Source organism: Mustela lutreola, chromosome 1, assembly GCF_030435805.1.
Source record: "Mustela lutreola isolate mMusLut2 chromosome 1, mMusLut2.pri, whole genome shotgun sequence".
NCBI lineage: Eukaryota > Metazoa > Chordata > Mammalia > Carnivora > Mustelidae > Mustela > Mustela lutreola.
In genome coordinates this window covers 246,144,252-246,162,269 of record NC_081290.1, presented here as the reverse complement: position 1 = coordinate 246,162,269, position 18,018 = coordinate 246,144,252, and the positions used below count along the sequence as shown (strand labels likewise).

At 33.2% G+C, this 18,018-nt stretch overlaps 1 protein-coding gene across 22 annotated transcripts in view; it reads left to right on the top strand.

The window, feature by feature from the left end:
- Positions 1-18,018, top strand: part of SOX6 (SRY-box transcription factor 6) — a 621,788-nt gene that overhangs the window by 339,257 nt on the left and 264,513 nt on the right. For all 22 annotated transcript variants that reach the window (XM_059137084.1, XM_059137116.1, XM_059137061.1 and 19 more), the window contains one exon: positions 13,623-13,712. In XM_059137084.1, coding sequence (XP_058993067.1) covers positions 13,623-13,712 — 90 coding nt within the window. The remainder of the gene's footprint in view (positions 1-13,622; positions 13,713-18,018) is intronic.

The window sequence follows — 18,018 nt, the reverse complement described above, 5'->3', positions numbered from 1 at the left end:
GCATTAACATGAACATAAACATTATTTAACAAAAATATTCTTAAAAATTTTAGATGAAATAAAGGTATTTCAGACAAACAAAAGTTCAGGAAATTCATTGCAGTAGATTTTCACCACAGAAAAATCTAAAGCAATTTTGTCAGCCTGAAGGAAAATGGAAATTCAGATTTTAAAAGAAAAGAGGAGTAGTAGAAATGGTATATCTGAAGGCAAAGATAAAAGAAATTTGTAATTCTAGTAATTAATTTAGGTATAATTGACCTTATAGCAAAAACAATAACTATGTGTTATGGAGTTTATAATAAAATAATATGTATCACAACAATAACACAAAAGATGGGGAGCAGTTTTAACTTTCTTACATTATATTTGAAGTAGTATATAATTTGTTCATAGATTGTTGCAATAGGGTATATATTGAAATTTTTTTGCAAACCTCCACACCCAATCTGGGGCTTGAACTTACAACCCCAAGATCAAGAGTTACCTGCTCTACTAACTAAGCCAGCCAGGTGCCCCATATATTGAAAATCTTTGATTAGCTATTAAATAATGAAACAAAGGTATAGGTAATAAGTCAATAGAGAAGATAAATGAAATTCTAAAAAAATAAATTAATTATAAGTCAGGGAAAGGGGACAAAAGGAAAAAATATAGGTAAAAATATAGAAAACAAAGCAAGATGATAGACTTAACCTCTATTAATAATTACATTAAATGTAAATAGACTTTAGTAATTTTATAAGGTAGAGATTGTCAGATCATATCTAAAATGATTTAACTAATACACTGGCTATGAGAAATACAGTAAATATAAAGATGTAGATAGGTTAAAAGTAGGAGGGTGAGCAAAAATACACTATACAAATACTGGTGATAATAAAACTGAAATGGCTATAATAATATAAAGGTAGACTTCAAAAAAAGAAATACTCCAGAGATAAAAAATAATATTTATTCTTTATATATATTTGTGTATATAAAATATATATTTATAATGCTTAAAAAGTCAATTCATAAAGGAGTTATAAAATTCCTACTTATGAAGAGGTTCAAAATACATGGAGCAAAAGTTGACAGAACTGAAAGGAAAAAAAGAAGAGATGTAACAATGCAATTGTTGGAGATTTCAGTAATCATCTTTTATAATTTGAAGGGAAAAACAAATAAACAAAAATCCAAAGACCTGAACAATCCTATCAATCAACTTAGGCTAATTGACATTGATAGAGCATTATACTAAAAATACTGCAGAATAATTACTCTTTTCAAATGAATATGGAGCATCTCACAAGATAAAGTCTAGGTTGGTCCATAAACCACATCACGATAAATATAAAGAGATTGAAATTATGTAAAGTATATTCTCTGACCACAATGGGAGTAAATTGAAAATAGATAACAAAAAGAAATTTTAGAAATTCCTGAATATTTGGCAATTAAACCACATATGTCTAAATAAGTCATATACCAAAGAAGAAAGAACAAGGAAAATTATAAAATATATTAAACTGAATGATAATGAGAGCAAAACCTACCAAAATATGTGGGATGAAGCTAAAACAGAACTTTAAGGAAAATTTCATAATTTTGAAGATATTATTTTTTAAAGATTACTTATGTATTTTATAAAGAGAGAGAGACAGGGAGGCAGGGAGGATGGGCAGGGACAGGGAGAAAGAGAATCTCAAGCGACTGTCCACTGAGTAGAGCCCAACCCTATGGGGCTTTATCCCAGGACCCTGAAATCATGACCTGAGATGAAATCAATAGTTAAATATTCAACTGACTAAGCCACCTAGATGCCCCTAAGTATATTAAAGATGATACAGGATTAAAATTGATTCAAGATAAGTATAGTAAAAATCCAAGATCTTTTTTGGACAGGCAACCTGATTCTAAAATTCTAAGATTTATATGGAAATGCAAAGAACCTAAGAGAGCCAAAAAAGAAATATTATAATAATAAAGTCAAATAGAAGAACAATTTGGAGGACTTAAACTATGTCATTTCAAGACTTACCATAAAGCTATAATAATCAAAACAGTTTGGTATGGTATAAGGTTAATGAACAGATCAATAAAACAGAACAAAGAATCTAGAATCTAGAAATAGACTTACACACACAGAATAAGTCAAAGTGGATTATAGATCTAAATATAAAGCTAAAACATAAAGCTTTAGAAGAAAACACAGAAAAATAAGTTTGTGATCTCAGGGGAGGTAAAGATTCTTTAGATGGTACCAAGAAAACACTGCTCATAAAGAAAAACTTGGTAATTGGGTAACATCAAAGTAAATGACTATTGCTCTTTAAAATACACCTTGTGAAAATAAAAAGGCATACTGCAGACCAGGTAAAAATATTTACAATACATATAACTGACAAAATATTTAAATAGATAATTCTTAACTATGTGTATATAATATGTAATATAAATATGTGTATATATAACATATAAATGTGTAGTTTATAAAATATGTTTAAATATATAAATTACTCTTAAAATTCATTAAGGCAAAACCAGAATGACTACCATTAACATACTAGGATTGTTAATGAGAAAATGAAGCAACTAGAAATCTCATACTTTGTTGGTAGAAGTATAAAATGATGCAACCACTTTGGAAAACTTTTTGACAGTTTCTTATAGAGTCAGTCACGGGGGCACTTGGGTGGCCCCATTGGTAAGCCTCTGACTCGTGCTTTTGGTTCAGGTCATGATCTCCTGGTTGGAGATCTAGCCCCGCAATGGGCCCAGTGTTCAGTGCAGAGTCTGCTTGAGATTCTTCCCTCTTCCTTCTCCCTCAGCAGCTGCTTCTCCCCTTGCTCACTCTCTCTCTCTAAATTAAATACATAAATAAAATCTTAAAAAAATAAATTCAGGCACAGAACAGCCGTACTTTTAGAAGAAATTCCATTATAGAGGGAAAAAAGAGACATATTAATAAAAAGATTATGAATGAGTTTTTCTATTAGCCTTATTTCTAATAGCTCAAAAGTGGGGAAAATCTGCATGTCCATAACAGATAAATAGATAAACAAGTTTTGTGTGTATAAAATGGAAATCTACCCATTAACAAAAAGGACCAAATTGCTAACCCATGTTGCAACATGATTGAATTTCAAAAATCTTAATTTGTATTCAAAAAAGTTCCTACTGTATTCTTTCATAGTCTTTTATGAAATTCAAGAGTAGGCAAAACTATTCTGTAGTAATAGAAATCAGTTCAGTGGTTGCCCAGGGCTAGGATTATGGATCATTGAAAGAGAGCACAAGATAACTATTATCTTCTTTGGGGTGACAGATACATGAATGTATAATTAGGCAAAATTCATAGAATTTACATTTAAAATGAGTGCCTTTATTACATGTATATATTAAATTATACATCAGTATGATTAATTTTAAAAAGCAAAGTTGTTCTGTAGTTGCTTGACATACACAAAAACGTAATTTTTTTTAGTATATTAGGGAATTTATTTTTGTACTTACTATATGCAGAGCTCTGGATTAAATATAATGGAAGAATGCAAAGTAGTATTGGAAACATTTCTTGACCATCAAGGAACTTAATATTTAGTTAGAGTAATGCAGTAGGAACTTAATCATATGGTGGTAAAATTGTTAAGTAACAGCAGTGATAGATGTAGAAAAGAGTTGTGAAGGTCAGAGGTAATGAGTTGATCCATGAAGAGAATATAAAAAGCACAGTGCCTGACAGATAATATATGCTCAACAAGTTTATTTTGTTTTTTGGAGGATATGAATTTCCAAGGTATAATTGAGGAGGTGGTATTTAATAATGTAGGCCCTACAAAATAGGAAGGGTTTTAGAAAGCATCAAGAACTGGGGAGACATTCAGATCAGAAGGACGTCATGTGCAAAGGTAAAGTGAAAAAACACATGTTTTGTACAAAAGAGTGATATATATTTAGTGCCCTCATTTGAACAGAATGAAAAGCTTCATGCAGGAAGAATAATAGGCAGTGAATCACTAGGCCTAGATTATGGAGGTTCTTAAAACCAATTTAAGAAGTATAACCTTATGTTAAATTTATATTTATGGGAGCGCCTGGGTGGCTCAGTGGGTTAAGCCGCTGCCTTGGGCTCAGGTCATGATCTCAGGGTCCTGGGATCGAGTCCCGCATCGGGCTCTCTGCTCAGCAGGGAGCCTGCTTTCTCCTCTTTCTCTCTCTGCCTGCCTCTCTGCCTACTTGTGATCTCTCTGTGTCAAATAAATAAATAAAAAATCTTTAAAAAAATTTATATTTATGAATTGTCTATGTAGAAATAAAACAGACAAAAAAAAAAAGAAATAAAACAGACAAGAAAGGCTATTTCATCAGAAAAAAAAAACCTTATTTTGTAATTTCATTATAACACTAAATAAAAAGTGAATTAACCAGAACAGTGAAGTTGTTTTGATGAACACAAAACTGAAATTGGGGCTTGCTGATTTTATTTTATTTTTAAAGATTTTATTTATTTATTTGACAGACAGAGATCACAAGTAGGAAGAGAGGCAGGCAGAGGGTGGGGGACTCAGTCTTCCTGCAGAGCAGAGAGCCCAATGCAGGGCTCAATCCCAGGACCCTGAGATCATGACCTGAGCCAAAGGAAGAGGTTTAACCCACTGAGCCACCCAGGCACCCCAAGGGGCTTGCTGATTTTAAATGGGAGTTTTTTGTTTGTTAGTTTGGATTTGGGTTTTGTTTTTTGTTTTACACCATCTTCCACTTTATTTCTGCTATATTTTCTTTTGGTTGCATCATGTTTAGAAAATCTTAATTTAGATAGCTAAATTTTAAATAACAATCCTATAACAGTTTAATTAATTAATTAATTAATTTAGAGAGGTGGAGGAAGTTTAGATGGGGAGAGAGAAAATCCTTGAGCAGACTGCCTGCTGAGCACAGAGCCTGACAAAGGGCTCGATCTCACAACCCTGAGATCATGACTTGTGCCAAAACCAAGAGTTAGATGCTTAACCGACTGAGTCACCCTAGTACTCCTACAACAGATTACTTTAAAGTTGCTACATATCTTTCAATAAAGCAGAGGTTTATTTCAAGATTTGGATAATAATTGTTTTAACCTGGTAGTAAAAGTTAACATGTTGGTTTTGGTAGTTTCCAGTGTGTTACCATTTGGAATATAAAAGATTTGAGTAGGTATGGCAGTTTTTATTATAGTTTTAATATTGTTTAGATTTATTTTTTTAAGCTGCAAAGGGCAGAAACCCAACTCATACTAGCTTAAGCAATAAATAGGACTCTATCAGCTTACATTACCAAGAAGATCAGGAGCAGCTCTTTTTTTGGACTGGAACTACACCACTGGTTCTCTTGGGTCTCAGGCCTTTGCACTTCAACTAGAACTTACACTGTCAAGCCTCCTGGGTCTGCAACTGGTGTGACTGTGGGTTTTGGGACTTTGGCTCCATAACCAGGGCTGGGGTGCCTGGGTGGCTCAGTTGATGAAGCATCCAAATTTTTTTTTTTTTTAAGATTGATTTTATTTATTTGTTTATTTATTTGACAGACAGAGATTACAAGTAGGCAGAAAGGCAGGCACAGAGAGAGGAGGAAGCAGGCTCCCCACTGAGCAGAGAGCCTGATGTGGGGCTCGATCTCAGGATCCTGGGATCATGACCTGAGCTGAAGGCAGAGGCTTTAACCCATTTAGCCACCCACGTGCCCCAAAGCATCCAAATCTTGATATCAGCTCAAGTTATGATTTTCTGGTGGTGAAATCAAGCCCCACATCAGGCTCTGTGCTCAGCGGAGGAGTATGCTTGAGATTCTCTCTCTCTCTCCCCTCAGCCCTTACCAACTCAAATAAATAAATAAATCTTTAAAAAAATTTGTTTGGCTTTGCTTTTTTTAGATGTAAATATGCTAACATACTTAGCATATGTAGATGTAAAGATTTTAACATATGTTGCATGTATATATGTAAAGATGTGAAGATTTTGTTTATTTTCTCTTCTCTCCTGTCTGTTTTTCTTCATATTTTTGGCTTCATTCACTCTTATTTCATACAGGCTCTTTCCATGTGCCAGAGAAGATGGGCATGACAAGTCAGGTCCACATGCTTATACTTTCCAACCCAAGTTTTAAGAGAGCCTTTCCACATAGTTTCAGTGGAGAAAATTACTGTCTGTGTGGCTAGCAGGAGCAGTAGGAAGCTGGCGGTAGAGCTCTGTGACTGGTAACTCCATCAGGATGATAGTGGTATTCAGAAATATTTCCCCAAAGAAACCTAAAGAAGGGATATAGGACACCAAAGTTATTGTTTTCACAGTCTAAAATAGTTTCTAAAAAGCAGTTAAGTATTGAAAAATGTAAAAATGAAACATTTATAGAACCCAAGAACAGTGTCCTATGTTCTATGGTTTGATTACCTTAGCTTTTGGCAACGGAGCCACAAAATATAGGGAAGGTCATGAGAGGAGGTCATGATGAGTAATAATTTTATGAAGATGGACAGCCGTGGTTTCTTTTCTTTTCTTTTTTTTTTTTTTTTAAGATTTTATTTGTTTATTTGACAGACAGAGATCACAAGTATGCAGAGAGGCAGGCATAGAGAGAGGAGGAAGCAGGCTCCCCGCCGAGCAGAGAACCCAATGCGGGACTTGATCCCAGGACCCTGAGACCATGACCTGAGCCACAGGCAGAGGCTTTAACCCACTGAGCCACTCAGGCGTCCCTGGACAGCTGTGGTTTCTTTCTTTCTTTTTTTTTTTAAAAGATTTTATTTATTTGACAGAGAGAAATCACAAGTAGTCGGAGAGGTAGGCAGAGAGAGAGAGGGAAGCAGGCTCCCCGCTGAGCAGAGAGCCCGATGCGGGACTCGATCCCAGGACCCTGAGATCATGACCTGAGCCCAAGGCAGCGGCTCAACCCACTGAGCCACCCAGGCGCCCCCAGCCGTGGTTACTTATAGAACATTTTTGCTTGTTAACATTGTGGTAAATTTGAAGGTGTCATGGGCAATGAGCTTCCGTGAAAAACCAAGGTCTCTGGCTGCACATTTACTTCCATATGAAGATAAAACCTAATTTGGAAGGGATTTCTTTTTAAGTTCAATAGTATTTTTAAGCAGCCTCTTAACTATTCCTTAGTGGATGATGTTCAGAAAAGGAAAGCTCTTAGTTCAAACCAAGATAAGGTATTAAGGAAAAGGAAATATGAAGGAAGAGGAAGACCAGAATAACGGAGTTTGTATGGAGAACTGGCTGTTGAACACTACTGACTTTTCACGGCAGTACCTGGACTTTGTAGTGCCCCTCTCTGAGGAACTGGAGTGCTTCACTCTGTGTCGGAAACAAGAATAGATGTAATTATTCCCTTTCTACAGTTGCTGCTGTGGTATAGAGACTATAATATTGATGTTCAAATATGATTTAAATAGTCATTTCAGTAAAACTAGCACAGAACTGGAGTCCAGGCTCTGTCACCAACTGCTTGACCTTGGGTAAGGCAAATGACTTCCTTATCTTGACTCTGTTCTCTTGTTTCTGAAGTGAGGGTGTTGGTCTTAATGACCGTTGAAGTCTCTTTCATTGACAGCGGTAGGCTATGAGCCTCTGAATAGCCTGCTGGGTGTTCCCCTCTATCTCTCTATTGGCATTGGTTGTAGTTATACTTTGATGGCATGGGAGAGAAATTTGCTTTTGAGTGATCCCTCTGATACTGTTTAGGTGCTAAGCAGCCTTGGAAAGCAAATGAAAGATATATCTCTTTCCTGCTTAGAACAACGTGATTTCCATGAATGTCTGTTAAGTGCCAATTTTAAAGGATTCCCATAAAAAATTATCAAAGACTTTGGTAGACAAAAATGGTGCAAAGAAAGAATATTGCACCGAATGCAATGATGTCTGCATGTGTATTTCTGCCAGGTTTCAAGTGTGGATCTTTTTCTCCCTTATGAATATGCCAAAATCTTGCATCTAACAGTTCTAATGACATTTCCAAAGCTCCCATTGACACACACGTACATGCACACTCACAGTATATTATCTAGTAAAGTGGTTGTGGAATTAACATTTTTTCCTGGAAGGAAAAATATCTGATTTAATGACCAAATCATTTTAAGGCAGCACAACAAAATTTCACAGGAACTAAATCTATTTCTTCACACCGATCATGCATGTTTTACTCAAGCATTGAGTCATTAGCATGTTTATAATGGTTCTAATTTAGCACAACATTTTCTGAATTTTATCCTTGAGTCATTTACAAATTGTTCATATTGAATAAACAAAGGAAACAGATTGCATTTTATACTTAGTAATTTATCTGAAAGAAGAGGGGAGGGTTAATTGTTTTAAAGTTTTGGTCTGTTTGGGGAAGTGAGCCTGCTTTTTCATTGCTAGGCATAAATGCCATTTCTCATATTTTCGGGGATGGGGGGGTGCTATGGAGGAGTAAAATGAAAAATTAGGACCAGGACAAGATTGGCCACTCCCAGAGGGGAGTGTGGAGCAAAAAGGGAGCTGGCACGAGATTATCCAAAACAGTTGGTGCATTCCTTAATGATCAAGTGCTTGAGAAGTCCAGCTCTTCCTGGCAAAGCATCTGTGTTGATGTTTATATCACTGCCCTGCTGTATGGGAAAGGCATGCTTTCTCTCGCTGCTTGGCTAAAAATAGGATGGAATATAGCATTGTATGAGATATTTTAAGATAGCAAAAACATTTAAGAGGTTAAAGGTTTGGCTCTTGGATCAAAAAAGATCAGTGACACAACTCGTGTTTCTTGCAGACTGGATTTTATCTAGAGTTTGTCAGTGATTCGAACTCTGCGAAGGCAAGTTATTCTAGGTTCATTTGGTGCAGTCTGAAACTCCCATTCTGCTCTCTTCTCTGTCAGCTTCCCAGCATGAAGAGCAGGCCTGGAAACAGCCTCTATTTATACCCCCTTGTTCGTATTTGGAAAATCAGTTGTTTCATTGGAGAGAGGGGGAGAGAGAAGGACAGCACGAGCATTCGTCAGGGAGTGTGCTTTGTACGTTATAGTGACTTCAAAATAAAACTGGCACATTTTGGTGTCTAATTATTTTTAGTGAGCTTGGAGGGTTTTAATTAAAATTTAAGAGTGCTCTTCAAGCTCTCCAAGCTCCAATTTTATCCCACTGTATTGTGGAGCACTTGTCACTGTGGAAAAATGTACAGTAACTGGCATGTGCATCTCTGTTTCCTAATGAAAAATGTGGGATGGATGATCAGCTGGAGTATAAATACATGTATATAGTCTGAACTAGTAGTAAACCAAGGCCAAAGGTACTTTTGATAATTTACCATTGTTCTTGAACACATAAAAAATTTATTGCATTTGAGATCTATGATTCTATTGTAAAAATAAAAGGAATTGATTTAATATTCTCTTAAAAGATTAAAAGCAAGAAGAAATCTACATACTGTGGCAGCAGTCATTGTTTTTTCTCACTGAAATATTTTAAAGATATTTTTCATGTCATGTTTCTAGTGTTTCAGAATTTATAACTTCATCACATTGAGGCAGAAGGAATAGTGTTTACTCACAGGTGAATTGTTTTAAAGAACCTGTGCCCTAAAATTTTTTCCCATTATTCTTTCCTCTTCCCCTATGCTGTAGTTTTAGCAATCAGTGATTTATTTATTTAGTCTCTTTGGCACATTTTAAATACTTTCACTTTGTGTGGAATAGGAGTTAATATTGCTGTGGCTTTGTTTAACTAAGAATAATTTAAAATTATTCCTAAAATACTATCACACAGGTTAGGAAATAAATATTTCACATACTCTCACTTCAAATTTCTCTTGTATGATGAAGTTAATTGTTAGCACAATAAAGCATTCTTGACTCACCTGGCCTGAAACCTTGATACTTAGGAAGCAGAAATGTTACTTTGCAATCCATTATGCAGGGTATTTATTAAAAATTATTTCTGAATAGTATTTTTACTTTTTTCTTTAGAAGAAGTTTCTCAAAAAACTTACAGTGCAAAGGAAAAGAGAAAAACAAAAAACTGTGACTGAGAATGAATTTTAACATGTCAAAGCCTTTTATGTCCTTGATTAAATTATAAGCAAGAGTTATAGTGCACCTCTTGATTTTTGAATTTTGTTTTAATCACATTATTTACAAAAATTACCTAAGATAAATGTAATAAAATCCTGCATTTCACTGAATATGTATTAGTTTATGGGCACTAATCCTTTCAAAGTAAGTTGGGTTAATTTTGGCATTTTCCCCCTTTATGCTGAAATATTATGGTTTACATTCTTTTTAATGTGTACATTTCATGGTGACCTTTTTTTAAATCTTGTAATGTTGTGGTTCTTTCTCATAATTTCCAAAAAGTATGTAGTATCTTTCCTATTTTTTAGCTGAAAGCAATTCAGTCAAAATACTAAAATTTGAGTAATCAAACTCAGATAGTAAAATATGCTATGTATTATTTCATGTTTTGAGAACTGTAGAACTACTGTCTAAGTATATTAGCTGTTCTCAAGTCAGTTGCTTAGAACATATTTTTCTGTATAAAATAGTCCAAGAATATCTAGGTGATATTAGGTCCCTTCATTGCATTTGGAATCCTCCATGACTACTGAGTTAAAGCCAGTCTGTGTGGTCTTACTCTTCCCGTGTACATAATACAAACTGGACTTCTTGACTTATTCTCACCTCTTTGGTTTTAGCCTTTGTGCGTGATCAGAATGGCGTTAAGTCTGATCTGATCAATTAACTCCGTAAAGCTAGTGTCCTATTAAGGTAGTTGAAGGATGTGCCACATAAAGGATGAATCCTTTTAATTTAAACCCTTACCTGGATATTGTGTTGAGTGGGAAATTTTAAAACATAAATTTTCATTTACAACTTTATTATATATTTCCTCACTCCAAGTCAGAAACGCCTCAGGGATAGCAGTAGTGTCCTTCACCTGTGTGGTATTTGTTACTACTCTGTATCTTCTGATCTTTCCCCCCTCATCTTACTTGCTTTACATTATGGTATGGGGCATGCTAAAACTAATTGTGGCATGCCCTTTGAGGTTGGCAGTCAGATAATCAGGTGAGAAAGAGGGGGGTTTTTCAAGAGACTTCCTGAGTTTTGAATCTTCCTGGAATCTCTTAGAATTGAGGTTAAATTGATAAAGCTATATGCAGTGACTTCTTTTGTCCTGTAGTGAAAAGCAATCAGTGACTGTTATTAAATATTTTCATGAGTTATAAATATAAACATGGAAAGCCTGCTTTATTTTTTTCCCCCTCAGTTTCTTCTACCGAAATGGGAACTCATGTTAACTAGATTAACTCAGCATTATGTTGAGGATTAATTTTTTAATAGGAATGTGAAATGCTTTGATGTTATTAACCATTTTATTAATGAGTAGCTTTTATGTGAAGCTGTGTACACATGGTCTGATTTATGTTTGAAGTGTGTGTTCCTGTTGTCCATACAGTTCTATTTTTCTCCCATGAAGCTTCAGCATTCTTTTCCTGGAGCTCTGAAAGATTTCAGGTCTATTTATAGAAATGAGAGACATATTTTAGCCTGTTTTACATTTAGTTTGTATCTAATCCTAGTTTATGAACTTGCTCTGAATTTGTGATCATTACTAGTAAATTGGGCTTTTGTCTTTTACTATTATAATATATACTCTCAACTCAAATTTGAACCAAACAAATTATGCTTTAGCATTTATATAATTGATTATCAGTTTAGTGCAATGTTACAATGTGTATGAAAGGGTTAAAAAAGAAAAAGCACTAACAGAACTGATTGTAGGATAGGAACTTGAAGACATTTTGTTGATTATTCTTATCCATGATTTGATGTTCCATTGATTTCTCTCAGAAATTTAAAACTAATCTGTTAGGCATGGCTTTGAGGATTTATTTTTTAATTCCCAAATTTAGTATTTTCATTTCTATTACTTTAGCATGAAAACAAAATGTGTATAAAACAAAGTACATACCTTATTTTTGAATTTGAAATAAAAGCAAGAGAACATTTTGGAAATTAAATGTAAATTGGCATATGTATATGCACATAGTTCCTTTTGGAAGGTCACTCAGTATCCAATTTTTAATCATGGTAGTAGAGAACTTGTTGAAGCCTAAAAAAATAGGAAACAATAGAATAAAAGGAGGAGGGAAAGATAAAGGGAAGAGGGAAGGGAATGGGCAGTGAGATTTCACTTAATAGAACCAAGCTGACTTCTATTTAGAAAGAATTTTAGCTTCTGTGATAGCGAGCTGGAATGGTTGGTGTTCTTCATCAGCCATTTCATGGCACACTGATCTGGATTCCATCCATTCCTTGATTGATTGATCATGTCATGGACAAATGTTAATTGTTTTCACCAATACTTTCTAATGATGCAACGGTGTTCTCATTTCTTACCCAGGGCTCACTGTCTTTTTTGAAAGCTTATCTAGTTTCTAAAACCCTTTGGATCCATCTTGACCTTACTGTCATTCTAAAAAATTCAAGGAGATTTAGAAGTTGGAAAAAAAAAAATGAAAGGGAAAATGCTAAAGAGATAGGCACTGATATGGGAGAGGAAAGGCATTTGGAATTGGAGTAACTATTTTAAATATAACTTTAAAAAGAAGTTATCAGAATTTTGACACTTGGAATGTTAAAGTTAAATACAAGTGTGCTTTTCACAGAGGATTTAGTATTTAAATCTGCATTCCCTTTTGGAAACATGGCCTATTTGTTAAGATTTGAAGCTTAAAATATATATATATATATATATATATATATATATACAGTTGAAAGCGGTAGCTCTAGTTGCATACCCATCTTAATAGATACAAAAAAAAATCATTGAGAAAGTTTTGCTGATTATTAGGACATTCTAAAATTTAGATTTCTGTAACCTTTATGAATCTTTATAGAAACAACTATAATCACTCCCTATAGTCTAGTATGTTATTTAGATATGCAGTAGGAAAAGTAGTGTTTAACTGAGTATTCCTTTATAAGAATATATATCCCTTTATATATAAGAGAAAAGTTTTAGTAGTTTTTATTACTGAGGGACAGAGAACATTTTGACTTTATTTTCTTTGAATTTTTCTCTAAATAGGTATTTTACAAAAATTGCCATATTTTATTTCTTTTTTTAAGGACGAAGTGGTTACACTTTGATTGGTTTCTTCTCCCTTGAAGATTTGTCATTCTTCCTTGAAGAGAACACTAATTTTGCTTAGACTTAAAAAAAAAAAAAATCACTTGGATTGAAAGGACTAACATTTAAACTTAAACCTATCATAGAAAAGAACCCCCTTTTCTGTCCTATCAGTCTAAAAAATGATAAGTGCTGCTGAATATTAATAGAATTATATTTATAATACCAAGACAAAATTATTAAGATTATCTTTTTTCCTGGGAATAGTTCAAATAATATTCTGGTAAAAATAAATTCAGTTGTGGTATTTTGTGATAGATACAATAATATAATTTTCTGTATCCTAGGGTTAAAAGAACAGTGAAAAGTAACTTTGATCATTTTAAAATGAGAGAATTTCTCCATAAACTGGCTTTTTGGATTTGTAATATTTTAATACCTAAAAAATACATATGTAATATATTTAATCCTTACTTTTTTGCTCTAATAGATTCCTCCTGCATGGAAAAACTACTTTCAAAAGATTGGAAGGAAAAAATGGAAAGACTAAATACCAGTGAACTTCTTGGAGAAATTAAAGGTACAATATATGAAATATCAAACTTATCAGTGTGGAGAAGATGCTTACTGCTCTCTGTACCCTAATTAAATTCTTCCCTTTAATATCTGTTTATATATGAGAGGGTAAATGTATAGTGTGTCCTTGAACTTTTATTCCCATAATGTTTACAGAATGAAATTCTTGCCTTCTCTTTTTTAGTCTATAAGCATATAAATTATTAGATAAATTATTTCATGAATTTATTTAACAGAAAGGTATGAAAAAGAAACAAATGTCAAAAGATGAAGGACAAATTAAGTTAAAGATAATCTTAGTCTTTCCTCTTGAAATCATAATAATGGCTTAATTTATGAATCTATATCATTAATTTGAATTTCTTCTGGTCAAAAATGGTCAAGGATAGCACCTATAAAAAAGAGTTTATAGAATGTGTTGTACGTAATGACTTACGAGTGGATTTTGAAGCTTGGCTACCGTTTTTAAGTCCTGGCTCTGTCACTTAGCGGCTGAGTGACTTTGGGCAAGTCACTGAACTTTTCTATGTTTCTAATTCCTTGTATCCAAAATGGGAGAGTAAGAGTTTCTACCTCATAGACTCATTAAGAGGATTAATACAGTAAAACTTTGAGAACAGTTTCTGGCACTTAGAAAACACTCATGAGGTTAAATTGTGGTTGCTGTTTTTATTAAGATACCCATAGGATCATAGGTTGATTAATCTCACCCAGATTTCACAGGATTTAACTTTTCATGACCTCTGACCCTGCTGAGGATGAGCATCTTTAGTTCTGAAGATGTGTGATTAATACTATTATTTTGAAACATGTTAAGAACCATTAAAAATTAAGTTTCCCTATCAGTCAGAAAGTGCTTCTTCTTCCCTAAATCTCTCTTGCTGATGCTTTTGTGGAGAAGAAGGACTGTATAAGTTTTGGTATCATAAGTAGAATCCATGGTCATTAATTAATTCTGTAAGATATCTCTTACAGTCATCACTCTGATTTGCACTAACAATTTGGGAATTTGCACTAGTTTTGTGAAGTTGTCAAACACAACTTCAGGTGAATCTTCCTATTGGTCATGGATAATGTCTCATTTAAGATAAACATCTGGCAATAGCTATCTGGTGAAAATGGTATTTTTAATTTGTTACAGAAAATTGTCTAGTGTTTAGGCATGTTGTGTTCAATTGAAGTGAAGACAAAAGGTAGCCATCGCTTTCCCAGGAAATAATTAGTAACTCGTTCTATTAACTAATACAGTATTAAAATTAAGTGGAAATTGGGTATTATTTTAAATTTTACTGCTTCTGTACCATACTCACTCATGAAGGCCATTTGATATTTTGGGGGGAAAAAAACCTTAACTTACAACTGATGTGTAGAAAGAAAGTCATTAGAGACATATTCTCCATCCAGCTGCATAACATGTTGTGTGCTACTTTGCATGTCATTCTGGGTTTTCTATCCTTTCTGAAGTCATGGGTTTTACAACAGTGAGAACAGAAATGGTTTATGCAAAGGCAAGCTTTTGCCAGCATGAATGATGGGGGTCTTGCTTTTTCTTAGTCATGTGGAAGCTAACATTTTACTATGTTATGATTCAGCATCAAATTTTTATGCTTTGGGTTATCTCCTCCCTCTTGACCCCTTTCCATCTTTCTTTCTTTTTCATTCTGAATATGAATTTATAACGTGAAAACTATACTAGCCTGAGATGGCCAAAATGTCTTAATCTTGGGGAAAAAATGTGTAAATCTTGAAAGCAAAAACACATACAAAATTAGGCTTTTCAAATTCTTTAACTTTTTTTCTGGATTCTTTATGTGATATATGAATTTTTCACTTGTGAGCTGCTCTCAGTTTTATAAGCATAGGAGGTATGGTTCTTACTAAATTTTTCATTGTTATTTACTTTACATAATTGTTTCTTTTTTACAAACTAATATTTTGTCACCATAAGTGTTATACAGAAAACATACCAATAATATAATGAGAACTGAAATAAAATTAAGTTTAAATTGTGTTCAGATAGCTTGATTCAACCACTGCTAAAACTCAACATGCATTTTTAGTCCAGGTGAGATCAGGCTAGCTAGTTATTATCCACCTAAATTAGTTATAATTATTCTGAAATTTTAAACTGATTTAAATACTATCCCCCATACATATTATTGTGGCTTATCAGGATTTTATGCCTTAAGCACTGTGCATTTTGAATACCTCTTATTTTTCCCTCATTACAAAATTTGTTGTAAATGAATTTATAGCAAATTCCCTTTTTACATATTTAGTGTAAAAATATAGAAATACAAAATAAAAATAATTAATTAGTTAATTAATTCTATGTCATGTTGCATGTCCTTTCCATTTTAATTAATACAAGTACTTGTTAAATCTTTAAAAAAATTTTTTTTTAATTTTATTTATTTCTTTGACAGAGACAGATCACAAGTAGGCAGAGAGGCAGGCAGAGAGAGGAGGAAGCAGGCTCCCTGCTGAGCAGAGAGCCCGATGCGGGACTCGATCCCAGGACCCTGAGATCATGACCTGAGCCGAAGGCAGAGGCTTTAACCCACTGAGCCACCCAGGCGCCCAAATCTTTTTTCCTTAAAGTTAGAATCATCCTTTTACTATCCTTTTATGAGCTATTCTTCCCACTTAATGATATATTGTGAATTTCTATCATTGTTATTTAAGTCATCTAAAATGCAATTTTTATTTACAGAAATATTGCATAAAGTGAAGTTCTCATAATTTAACCAAGTCTCTTATTCAACATTGAATTGGTTTTTTATTATTTGTCATTATAAAGAAAAAGTTGAATATGGATAACTTTTTAATAATTTTTGATATTAATTAGTGGTTATTTTCTTAGAATATATTCCTACAAAGTGAGATTCCTGGGTCAAAGCATGGGTTCTTTTTTAAAAGTCTGGATTCATACTGCCAAACTGCCCAACAGAAAGGGCATGGTGTGCTGCTCTTAGTATCTGCAAGTGTTCTGTTGCCCTCAACAATAAGTACTATTACTTTAAAAACTTCTTGCCAGTTTTGGTAGGGGAAAAGGATACAGTACTGCTGATTTAATTTGAATTTCTTTGGTTCTTATAGAGAATGAAGCATTTGACATAAATTTATTTGTATTAAATGTCTCTTCCTTTGTGAATTGCTTATTTATGTTGTTTGTCCATTTTTCCTTTAAAGGATTTGTCTAGGTCTTGTGTTTTTGTAAGGCTCTCACTGTTTATTTTAATGGTATTAACCTTTACCCATTGTATATGTTACATTTTATCATTTTCTTTTACTTTATGGTTTTTGTTGTCAAATTGTTCCCTCCTTTTTAATGTTCTTTTATGTTGGGGGTTTGTTTAGAAAGGCTTCCTCCACTCTGCTAATATTTTGTTTCAATTCTTTGACTATATTTTTATTCATTTAACTCTTTAATTCCTCTTGAATACAACTGATGTATAATTTCAACAGAAATACAACTTAATTTTTTCCTTAAGCCATTAACCAAGTATCTCTGTGTTATTTATTACACAACCATCTTACCTCTTCTGACATGAAAAAAACATCTTTTATCATACTGATTGAGTATTTGAAACCATTTCTCAGTTTTAGCTTCTAGACTATGGATGTATCTAAACTTTTATTAGTATTGTGCTGTATTAATCACTGTAGCTTTATAGTGTCTTCGAAAAGTAAATATTATAAGACTACATTCATAATTTTCTTTAAGGTGTTTGCATACTTCTCTAAGGTTTATTTTAGGATTATTTTAATTTAATTGTCAATTAAAATCCTAAAACAATTTTTTGAAAGGTTATATTATACTTATATGAAACTATAGGATGAACTGACATCTTTATAGTATTGAATCTTTTAATTCAAAATCATTTATTCTTTTTGTCCCTAAACAAAGACATATTTTCTAAATATAGATTCTGCATGTTTCTTTTGATGTTTTTGCTATAATATTTAGTATTTTTGCTTGCTCTTATGAATGAAATATTTTCATTCTATTTTCTTTTTCTTATTGTATTGAGGGATGCTCATGAATTTCACTGGTTCATTTTATAACTTTCCTCTTTATTGAACTTATTAGCTCTAGTCATACTTCAGCTGATATGTTTTCTCTTTTTTGGCAGTTATATGCACATTTTTTCATATCTTCTCATATTACACAAACCTAGAATATTAAGAATGCTATTAAGTAATACACATGATAGCAGGTATTTTGTGCAATTTTTAATTTATGGAATTGTTTTTAACATTTCACCACTAAGTATTAAGACATTTAAGACATTCTTTATTATTAATTA